Source organism: Tiliqua scincoides, chromosome 1 (genome assembly GCF_035046505.1).
Source record: "Tiliqua scincoides isolate rTilSci1 chromosome 1, rTilSci1.hap2, whole genome shotgun sequence".
NCBI lineage: Eukaryota > Metazoa > Chordata > Lepidosauria > Squamata > Scincidae > Tiliqua > Tiliqua scincoides.
Genome location: NC_089821.1, coordinates 93,507,759 through 93,519,872, shown reverse-complemented (window position 1 = coordinate 93,519,872; position 12,114 = coordinate 93,507,759). Strand labels below are relative to the sequence as shown.

The following is a 12,114-nucleotide window of genomic DNA, read 5'->3' as shown; positions in this document are numbered from 1 at the left end:
CTTAATTTCCCAGTATTTCAACTTCATACCTCCAAAATATACTACAAAAATATAACTGACCCATTTTCCCAACCATTGAGTTGGGAACAAGAACATACACACAGGATCATGAAGACAAATGAAAATTGGGATAGCACTGCGATTTTGTGAGATTACTAAAGGAATCTTCCTTTTAACCCTTTGGCTGAACCATAATCCTTTACCCTCAACCGAAACAAGCGTAACTACATGTATTAATGTTGGCATTCACTCCAAGGTCTATCTGTTCACACACAAAGTCCCTTTAATCCAAGAAGAAGAGACAGAGCCAGAATGCCACTTTGAGAAACTGTCTTAAAGCTACTACTTTTTATGCCTGGAAGCTTGTTAGGAGGCTTTTGCCAATCTGTAACAATAGCAGGAGAGAATCTGGGGTTAGGCTGCTTTGTTATGATGCATATATTATCATTATGCTGTTATTAATGCATATGGTGGTGGTTAGGAAAAAAATCTGTGTTATTCCTTTCCTTCTTCCTACCTCCCTCTTCCCTAAAAATGTGGTATAACATAAGAGCTAGTAAAAGCAAAAGTGTGTATAAAGAGTGTAGGTGAGAAATGGATCAGACTAGAAAAAAGGATAAAACAGTAAGGGACACTAATATAAACACAGACTCCAAGTTGCTAGAAAAGAGGCCCACTGGTAAATGACAGAGAAATAATAAAGAAGGAATCAGGTTTAGGTTACAAATTTGTAGCAACTGGTTATTTGGGGGAAAAAGAAGCTCTTTAAATGTGAACATGTCCAAAGTTCTCAAAACCAGATGTACTTCATCAAGTCCAGAAAAGCACCAAGAGGTTCTCTGATCAATGGAAAACTAGCTTATCTAACTAGCTCAAGGTTTGGTGAAGGGACTCTGTGTACTCCTCATCTTGAGAGAAACAAGATGGAACAAGAAATTTTAAGTCTAGGAGGCAAAGAGTGAGTGGCCCCTTCAGGAACAACTTCTCCAAAGGGATAAAGAAATGAACCTAAGGGGGCAGAGGCCAGAAGTCTGTGGCACCTCCCTAGCTGGGGACTGGGTGCCAACCCTCAATAGCTACTGGTCAACTTAAAAAGAGAAGGAAAACCTCTGACACTATGCATTTTTCCAAAGTGTAACAATTGTCTTGTCAAGTCTGATTGAATGAATGTGGTTCAACTAACGTGGCAGTGGGTGCATGCATGATAGACAGTGAGCATGCATCTGTGCAAGGAAGGTATTGGCCTGCCATGTTGTAATCAATAAAGCTAACTTTCACTGGCATCAGTCGCTCCACCATTGGCTCAGAGTGAGAGAAAAGAGTGTGAGTGTGTGTGTGTGTGTGTGTGTGTGTGTGAGAGAGAGAGAGAGAGAGAGAGACCAACCACCAGTGAAACAGAGTGAGTGTGAGAGAGATGAATCCTCCTTTCTTCCCCCCAGGGCAAGCCCAAATTGGACCTGGATGACTTTGGGACCCAAAAGGAAGGAATTTGCACTAATCTCCCCTTCCCTCTGCAGTTCCCTACACCCCTTCCCTAATGTTTGTGTGAGGGTTTCCCAATGCTCAGGAAAAAACTATGGAGGTCTGCAGGGGGAAAGTCAAGATCGGTGTAAATGGTCTCTCCCCTCTTGAAAAATGGGAAACCACTTTAGAGTACAACATTTTTCGTCCATTACCTTTGCTTTTCCCTTTCTTTTTCACTTCTCCACTATCAACAGTTACACTGTAAGGGTAGGGGTCTGATTTTAGTTTGTTCCCATGTAAAGTACCATGTACTGTACATTAATGGCAATATATATTAACAACCATTAACTTAACTCTGAGAACACAGTGTGCCTTCCAACTGATTTCCAATACTTTCTGCAACATAGTATACCAGATGGCAAGAAACATATTCAAGCCAAATTAAAATTTGATGCAGGGGTTACTCCCCCCAAATACAGATGATCCTTCTACCTGTTGGGAACTCCAAAAGAGTTCAAAGATGAAATGTGTGTGAACCTTACACAACGTTGCTGCCTGGGGAAACTACTTTTTATACCAAATGAATATTACAATTTTAATTGGTTTATAATAAGGAAAGTATTCTGAGCCAAAATAGTTCATGTAGAGGTTAATCTATTGAATGACTTTCTTCAGTTCAACAGGACTAACAACTGCACAAAAGGGTGACAAAAATTGAGACTTTCAAAGTCTAATTGTAGGGTTCTACTTGTGAACTATTTTTAAAACCTATGTAACTGAATCACATCAAGTATTACATATGAAATTTTATACAGCAGTATTACATATGATATTTACAGGATATATTTTAAAATACCACTGCAGTTAACAGGAAATGCACACTCTAGAGCAGCGTTTCTCAAACTGTGGGTCAGGACCAACTTGGTGGGTCGCAATCTGATTTCTGACTGGTCCCAGACAGCCTCCAATGAAAACAAGAGTGATGGAAAGATCAGATAACTAATTACCTCAAGCTCTAAGACCATTCTAAAATCAGATTGACAGCTAGTGCAGGCAGGTGAAGGCTGGGTCCAATAGCTAAACCCTTCAAACCTTGAAGTTATTCTTTAGGTATTGGCAACCTTCAGTCTCGAAAGACTATGGCACAGCGTCTAGTGTGGCTGAAAAGGCCAATCCGGGAGTGACAATCCCTTCCACACCGGGAGCAAGTGCAGTCTGTCCCTGGTCTGTCTCCCTGGCTATGGGCCTTCCTTCTTTGCCTCTTAGCCTCAGACTGTTGGCAAAGTGTCTCTTCAAACTGGGAAAGGCCATGCTGCACAGCCTGCCTCCAAGCGGGCCGCTCAGAGGCCAGGGTTTCCCACTTGTTGAGGTCCATCCCTAAGGCCTTCAGATCCCTCTTGCAGATGTCCTTGTATCGCAGCTGTGGTCTACCTGTAGGGCGCTTTCCTTGCACGAGTTCTCCATAGAGGAGATCCTTTGGGATCCGACCATCATCCATTCTCACGACATGACCAAGCCAACGCAGGCGTCTCTGTTTCAGCAGTGAATACATGCTAGGGATTCCAGCACGTTCCAGGACTGTGTTGTTTGGAACTTTGTCCTGCCAGGTGATGCCGAGGATGCGTCGGAGGCAGCGCATGTGGAAAACGCTCAGTTTCCTCTCCTGTTGTGAGCAAAGAGTCCATGACTCGCTGCAGTACAGAAGTGTACTCAGGACGCAAGCTCTGTAGACCTGGATCTTGGTATGTTCCGTCAGCTTCTTGTTGGACCAGACTCTCTTTGTGAGTCTGGAAAACGTGGTAGCTGCTTTACCGATGCGCTTGTTTAGCTCGGTATCGAGAGAAAGAGTGTCGGAGATCGTTGAGCCAAGGTACACAAAGTCATGGACAACCTCCAGTTCATGCTCAGAGATTGTAATACAGGGAGGTGAGTCCACATCCTGAACCATGACCTGTGTTTTCTTCAGGCTGATTGTCAGTCCAAAATCTTGGCAGGCCTTGCTAAAACGATCCATGAGCTGCTGGAGATCTTTGGCAGAGTGGGTAGTGACAGCTGCATCGTCGGCAAAGAGGAAGTCACGCAGACATTTCAGCTGGACTTTGGATTTTGCTCTCAGTCTGGAGAGGTTGAAGAGCTTTCCGTCTGATCTGGTCCGGAGATAGATGCCTTCTGTTGCAGTTCCAAAGGCCTGCTTCAGCAGGACAGCGAAGAAAATCCCAAACAAGGTTGGTGCAAGTTATTCTTTAGAGCTGCCTTATTACAAGAAATGGATTGAGTTTTTTTGCAAATAAAAATATTACTTGTAAATAAAAATATTTATTTTCAAAGTAAATGATGTCACCTTTTTTTAAATCTTGTAAAGCTTGGGTCCCAACCAAGTGTCATTTTAGAAAGTGGGTACCAATGCTAAAAAGTTTGAGAACAACTGCTCTAGAAATGTCAAAATAGGCACTACAACTGAACTGTGAAAGCACTTCCACTAAAATTATACATGAATGCTGACAAACTGTTCATGGAATTGTTATGGATTATGAAGTTGATAATTACTAATTTGTAAAGAATTCACTTTTGTTCACTACACTTTCTATTGTTTGGTAACTGAGCTGTAGAATTCTTTTTAATAAAACTGCCTTGGTGCCCCCTTCTCACTGGGGGTAGAAAAGTAGTTATCAATATTTCAGATAAATAAATCCTTCCAAAATAGATTCAAGTAAATTTTTAGAACTTTTCTGGCTCTTTTCATGGAAGCGTAAACTTTTTTTTCACTTTTTTAAATACCGGCCTTCCTCTGAAGAGCTCAGGGCGGGGTACACCGCTGTTCCCCTCCTTCTGTCCTCACAACAACCCTGTGAGGTAGGTGAGGCTGAGAGAAAGTGACTGGCCCAAGGTTACCCAGGAAGCTTTGTGGTTAAGGGAGATTCAAACCTGGCTATTCCAGGTCTACCTCCCAAACCACTACACTACCCTGGCTCTCTTACTACCTCACTTACGGCTCTTGAACTTACTATACAGAGAAAAGGTACTTGAGACGTTTAGCTACAAAGGTAAAGAAAATGATATAAAAACATTTCATACACAGTATGAGATATTCCCCTCATACCCAATAGCAACAACTATATATTTATATCAAATCCAGACATGTACAAAGTATTTAATACCAGAGGGGAAGCCAATTGCAGCACAAAACCCTTGACCTCTTTCTATTTTAATTCCTTTCAGAACTGTGATTATGATATTATTTGGAATGACACAATAAAGTAAAATGGATATCTGCTAACTCAGCGGTATCAGACTTAAGGCCCGCAAGCCAGATTCGGTCCCTGGAACCTATTTAGTTGGTTCGTGTGATCATCAGGCTCCTCAGAGTAGCTCTCAGTTGTTAAGCAGCAGCATGTTCCCTAGCAGAAGAAGCGCTACTGAAACAGTGCCTGCCTGATAACTGGGCTGTTCCATAGCCTTTTTTCCGGGGAGGCACACTGCAGCTCAGCAGCTAAAGCTTAACACCCCCCCTCTTCTCTAAGGAAGAAACTTTTCAAAGCACTACTGAGCTGCAAAGTGATAGCTTGGGAAAACAAGTACTGATGAAAGGATTTGTAACTGAAAAAGAGAGGCAAAGAAGCTCCACCCTTGGCAACTGGATGCACCCAGTCTTTCCTGCACATTGCAGAGCAAGCCAGGGAGGAGAGTAGAGCAATAGGAAGAGGACTGAGGATGAGGGCTTGTTTGAGTTCAAGTCCTGTTTCAAAACTAAATCCTGCCCTAAGCCTCCCCATGATTACACAGCAGGACGTTCCCTTAATTTCCAGCATCCCTGCAGCAGGAAAGCCCTCTTCTCTTCCTCAGTCTGATGAGCTCAGAGACACTCTAGAAACTCCTGTGTGGCAGAAGCAGTCATAAGAAGAGCCCTGCTGGATCAGGCCAAAGGCCCATCTAGTCCAGCTTCCTGTATCTCACAGTGGGCCACCAAATGTCCCAGGGAGCACACAAGGCAACAGACACAATCTGCCTCCGGGTGCCCTCCCCTGCATCTGGCAATCAGAGGCAGCCTGCCTCTAAAACTAAGAGCTTTGACATGGAGCACTGCAGAGAATAGCAGGAAGGGTGCTTCCCCTAGGTTTCAATACAAAGCTCAACGGGCAGCCCAATCCTATTGGGCTTCAGTTCCAGATGTTGCAAACATGCCGCAAGGCAAGTTGGCACCACCCTGTGAATAAACGGTGCCAGAAGGGAGGCACGCACTGCCCTATGAACGCTGCAGAGGAACCCCTGGCTACTGCTGGATCTAAGGTGAGCATTGAGTGGCATGGGGAAGGCGGCAGAAGGGCAGAACAGTGAGAGGGACAGGTCCCAGGGGAGGTTGGACCAGTGCAGGTCGCCAAATTTGATCCCATGTCAGGCTTGGACGCCCAACATGGGGCCAGCAAAATATCAGGGCTATTCAGAAAGTAACCTCTGTTTGGCTTTTAAAAATACAAGAATGAAGGAAAACAATTTAACATTGCTCAAAAGTTAAATACAATGCCAGCACTACACTTCCCTGTAATCTCCACCTGAACTGAGGCCATTATTATATCCTGGGACAAGCTTTTGTCTCCCCTCCTCAAGAACTCTGCCACTGTGTGTGCATGTGCATTGTCATGGAAAAGTACCACACCTTATGTTTACACAAATGAAAGCTGACTGAGCTCCCAGGCAGCAAAGTTCTTGTCCCAGGATACAATAATTGTCTCAATTCAGGTGGAGCTTACATGGAAAAGTGTAGTGCTGTTGTTGTATTTAACTTTGCAGCAGTATTAAATTGTTTTCCTTCATTCTTGTTTTTTTTAAAAGCCAAATGGAGGTTACTTTCCAAATAGCCCTTCCAGCTGGTGCTGACTTAAGACCCTCTGAGCAGGCTGGGGTGTTACTTGGGGTAAGGGGATGAATGTCCTCTTCCTCCAGGAGTCTATTCAGCCTGCTTGGATCCAGCACAGGACCTGGCAGTAACCATTTGGAACCACCACTCCTATGCTGGATAGGATTGGGCCCAATGATGTCTAAAAAAAGGACTAAGTGTCAACTCTGAATAGATTGTACTTGCCACAATTTGTTTCTTCTACTTCAGTTCCTAGAGTTTGTCTTCTATTGCCATCACAGGTAAGAACCAGACAGATTACAGACAGAGAACAGAGTGCAGTAGTCAGACAAGGCAAGCAATTTTACTGATCAATTTTTTGAACACACCCGTATTTTGTATGCTTGCCCAAACATGCTTTTTGAAAAAATTCTACAAAAGGAGTGTACTAAGTATCACTCAATCTACAGCTCAAAAAATCCATGGCTAGGAATAAACAATGCATCTTACCTCTATCATTATGTGAAAGGCGTGCTTGTAAAGAAAAACACACAAGCAAACAGAAATTACTTCGTACAGTACAAATTAGGTACTGAGCAACTTAGAAAAGTGACAAAAGGAAACAAGAGCATTAAAAAGTGACACCTGATTCAGTACTGATGCCTTTTTAAAAAACACATTATTGTATAACCAACTAGCAAAATCCTGCTCTGAAAGGAACAGGAGATACAGCAATAGTGTTAGTACAGCTTTTAAAAGTAACTATATTGAACAAATACATTTATTTATAACTTATGTTCATAGTAGTAATTTTAAGTGTCCAAAAATGACTGAGAAATTAATCTAAATATATTGCAGCTGTTCCAGAAGTCTCAGGAATACACACTGATTGCCAGGAATGCTGAAAGTGTACAATTCTGAACTCTGGCCTGCCTACCTGAGAGGGAGGAGCTACCCACCTGGAGATCATGGAGATCCCACTGAAGAATGTACAGTTATTCACCTAATGAACTGCTCATCTTATAGATGTTCCTTTCCTGTTAGCTTTCCAACTTTTCTAAAGTAAACACGAATGTGTACATGAACAGGTTTGTAGGTTCCTACATTACACCAGAGGGCAGTGTTGCATCATTTAATAACAAATCTTTTAAATACCTGCAAAGTAAAGCTGTCTCTCTGGATAACAAGCTAAATAAAGTGAACTTCTATTTGATATTAATATTTTCAGTTTGGCAGGAAAGTTATGCAAAACTCGCCATGTGACTGATGCTTTGATTTGCTGCTACTTCTTCTAGAACTGCCTTTGAAAAGTTATTCCACTCCACTTACATTTCATATTAACTAGAGAGCCTGTGTGGGGTAGGGCAGGATTGTTGTGCTAACAGTAGAGAAGATATAGGCTCACAAAGCCCCATTCATGCATGAAGCTAACTAGGTGACCACAGGTAACCTTCTTAAACTACCTCAGAATTGTTTTGAGGATAAAATGTGGAGAAATCCTTGTATATCACCCTTGGAGGAAAAGTAAAATAGAAACCACCCAAGGGTCAAAGCTCAGAGCTTTGGAATTAAAATCCAGAAGGTCTTTATGTTAAAAGGGCCACTAAACAACATTTACTGTCCTGTTAAGTTTTTACTCATTTAGGAAAGAAATATGGGCAAGAACAGAGTAATCACAACTCACATTACCCATCTAAGGCGCAATCCGAATTTGCAGTGGAACAGGCAGGCCAACTGGCCTGCGCTGTATTCGGTACAAGGTAGGTGCCTGCTGAAGTGCAATTTGGGGTAAGGGGATATTTTTCCCCCTTCCCATGTTGCACACGAGCCACCCCATGGGCCTACTCAGATTTGTGCCAGAAAATTTGCTAATGCAAATCTGAGCAGCCCATGTTAAGGATGATTGAGCCGGGGCCGGAGATTAGGATCAGGCCTGCATTACCGCAACTGCCCAATCCGGGCCTGATCCCACTCCTGGTCCACCCCTCCTCTCCTCTATTCTGCCCTCCCACCACTCCCTCCAGCCCCTTGCAGTGTCCTGCAGAGGCCAGCAAAAACTCCTAGCGTCCTGGGTTGGATCTGGCCTCACTGGACTGGCTCAGCCTTTCTACATGAGCCTGACTCCCAAGGTAGTATGAATGTGCTTTATGGCACATTTGTGACAACTGGAAGGCAGCGCAGGGGACTTGAGCAAGCTTAAGTGCCAGTCAGGATTGCGTAGCCCAGCATACAATGTTAATAACCCCAATATAGTGAACCAGGTATTTTCACAGTATGCACTTTCCTTTAACTATGACCTATAGTATTTATAATGTAATTTATTGACTATGGTCAAAAGTATTTATACAAAAGCAGCACAGTACTGAGAGTCTGACAAAGAAAAAAGTCCCTACTTTAAAAAGCTAACAGTCATAAGTCTTGTAAAGACCCTGCTAACAAGTGAAGAGACTCTCTGGGGTTGCCATGTACAATTAAAAACAATACTAGATCTATTTCACCCTAGAGCTGAAAACATCTGATGCATAGTTTATTTGAAATAACAGCACTTGAGGTATTTTCTCCACCACCTCAACTCCAGACAGTGAGTGGGTTGAAACAGAAGAAAAATACTGAAACATACTGAACATACAATTTTAAAGAAAAGAAAGAGTCAAGACCAGATACATCAGATCATATATATTAGTGTCAATATGTCATAAGACACACTGTCAAGTGCATCTATTAGCAGTGTTGGTCAGTTCTGGCAAGTTAAACAAGATGTGTTGGGCACATCTAATATACAAGTGAACAAAAAATGTTCAGTTGGAGGGGATGAAAATGTTCAATTTGGAGGGGATGAAGACAACATCTGATCACTATGCCTGGTTCCATGTAAACTAGCAATTGGGTGGGCAAGGCTACTTAAAAAAAATCAAGCAGAAACAGGAGATCAACTGTACAAAATACAACAGGATGGTCAAGATGAACAAGAGATTAGATCTCATTTGATTTGGCAATTAAATTATTATTAAGAATGCCATCATGGACACTGCTTTGTTGACAAGCTGTTTTTTCATCCAAAATCGGCAGAGGGGTGGAACATAATATGATGAGATTAGTTGGCATGTTACATAGTTGCTATACACACACTTAATACTATGGAAAGGGTTGTTGCAACCTAGATTGTTTCTTAAATACTATTAGCCAGTCATCCCTTTCAGCAAAGTAGAAGTTATCACCAGCATGCTGTTCTGCTGTGTCAGGAGACAAATGAACGTTTGATTATAATGCCTAGCCTCAGCCACCTCTTTACAGAGATAGAAAGGCAGAGTATAATGTTCATACTCCAGCCCAAGTTTCTCTTGACCCAACTGGTCAAATTGGAGGGGATGAAGACAACATCTGATCACTATGCCTGGCTCCATGTAAACTAGCTGCCTCACTATAGCCGTGACAGTGCAGTGCCTATTATCTGTTCCCAGCAGCTATGAAGGGCACCTGCAGAATGGCAGCAAATACTGTGCAGAAGGGGGGTCTATATTTCTGGTAAGGGAAAAACAAATGGAATGCCAACTCAGGGGGATTATCAGGGTGATACTTGACCTAAAGTGACTGAACAGGAAAATGGAAAATGAGGAAGCAGTGCTTCGAGATGGAGACCACGGAGGGCATGCGGAACGTTGTTGGTGGGCACTCGAAGCCATCGCTCCAGCTGCCAGGCGCAAGCCTCTGCTCGCCGCCCCTGGAAGGCTCCAGCAGCTGGGGCAAAGGAGGGAGGTGCGAGGCCAATGGGGGGGAAGGAACGGACAGCAGGGGGAAGAGCCAGGCCCCTGGGGAGGAGTCACCACCAGCAGCCCAATGGGAGCGCTTCCTTCCTCCCCTGTCTGGGGTAAGGCGGAAGGCTTGCATGCAGCCAGTGTGTCGGGCGGGCTCAGCAAAGCTGCTGCTGCTGCTTGGGGCTTGCTCCAATGGTGTATGTAGTACCTCATTTCACCAAACATGTGATGTGTGCTAAGTCAACTAGCTCCTCACTTTTGATAATAAATTGTTCAGCAATTTTAACTTCAATTGATTTTCTAGACTATTCCTTCATAACCTTTATAAAAATATACATATCCCTGACTAAAGTGTCACCTTCATTTTCAGGGGAAGTAGCTTCAGTGAAAGTATGCCAGGCAAAAAACTGACTTTGTTTGAGTGCCTATTTCATGCTATCCTCAAGCTTCAATGATGGTATTTAAAAAATGCATATATATGCCTAATAAAGGTTTGTTGTATGTTAAAAAATGCATAAATTAAAGTGAGGTTAAGTTATCTTATGAATGGCTACACGACTCCTAAGCACTATGTCCAAAAAGGGGGGATTGAAATTTTTCCCACAGTTTTCAAGGAGCAGCATTCTGGAGTCCCTGTAAACATTCAGTTGCTATAAGACCAATTGCAATAAATGAATTGTTTTAAGAAATGTAGCAGCTGCTATAAAAAACTAACTACTAACTAACTGTAAGGAATAACTCAAGTTTCCCAAATAGGAGTGCAAAGCTCTCTCAGCTTCAAATTTGGCACTTTAAATATCCCTACATTATTAGTTGTTACAAGTTTATACATCCTAATAATTCTGTCAGGTATTTTTTAACACATGAACTCCAAATTCAACATTATGTACCCTAATGTGTGCACTCAGTAATTTCTGAGATGTTCCACTTCAGAATCTAGCCAGGTATCCAACTGAATTATACTTTGGGGTATGCAACTTTCAGAACTTTTAAATTTAAAAGCACTGTAGTGCCACAATTAAATTCCCAGAAAATAACAATCCATCATAAACTGTATCTTTATGTAAAAGGATATCAAGCAAGTCTTAAGTGAAGCACTTCTGCATGTGCGTCACACACGGAGAAGTTCCCAAATTCAATTCTCACTTCCAACTGCACCTCCCTCCCCAGGTCATGCTGCCTTTATCCATAGGGAAAGGGTAAAGGAAATACAATAGGAAAGAGGAGGGAAAAAAGCTCTGTGGGGTACGATTCAATGATTTCACTCACTTAAAAGGAACTGTTTTCACCACAAATTTAATTCAGACAAAAATAAATCATCTTACCTGGGTTGGTACAAGTACTGGAGGATATGCTAATTTGTGGTGTCGATACATCCAAAAAGAAAATAGTACGATCACCGCAATCCCCATTATAGGCACCAGAGAATAAAGCAAGGTACTGAAGAGAGGTGGTTTAGGTGGGAGAGGATTAGAAGTAGCTGCAGGAAAAAAAAATTACAATTAATCTTCTGATAGATCTAATACTAAACAGAGCACATCCCTATCCTTAAACATGGGAGGAAAATCAAATACACAGGGTGTCAACAAAAAGTACATTTTAATGTGCCAATTCATACATACTTCAATGCAGAAAACATGCAATACTCAAACATTCAACAGAAGCAGTCTAAGAAATTTGTGGAACTATCCCAGCACACACGTAGGTGGAGGTCTTAGTCAACAGTGCATAAATGCCAATGAAGGACATTTCAAGCACTTGGTCTAATTCATTCACTAATTAACTGGGTCAAGCAACTGCTTCTGTGTATACCATATGTAGTATATGTGTGAATTATAGCATAATCAATTTTATACTATAAAGTATAAGCACATTTTCTTGAGACACCTTGTATATTAAATAGAGCATGAGGATCTCAAATGAACATCTAATCAAATCAAAGTGTAACATTTCAAGTGTTTGCATTTCAACTGATTTCATTAAGTGGTTATTTGTTCATTTGTTTGACAAATGTTATGAACTTGAAAGCTTGCACTAGACTTTCCAAGCAGAAATTGGCCC

The 12,114-nt window shown here is 42.1% G+C and overlaps 1 protein-coding gene across 1 annotated transcript in view; it reads right to left on the bottom strand.

The window, feature by feature from the left end:
- Positions 1–12,114, bottom strand: part of ACVR2A (activin A receptor type 2A) — an 85,541-nt gene that overhangs the window by 21,067 nt on the left and 52,360 nt on the right. Inside the window, exon 4 of the mRNA XM_066611940.1 lies at positions 11,379–11,533. Coding sequence (XP_066468037.1) covers positions 11,379–11,533 — 155 coding nt within the window. The remainder of the gene's footprint in view (positions 1–11,378; positions 11,534–12,114) is intronic.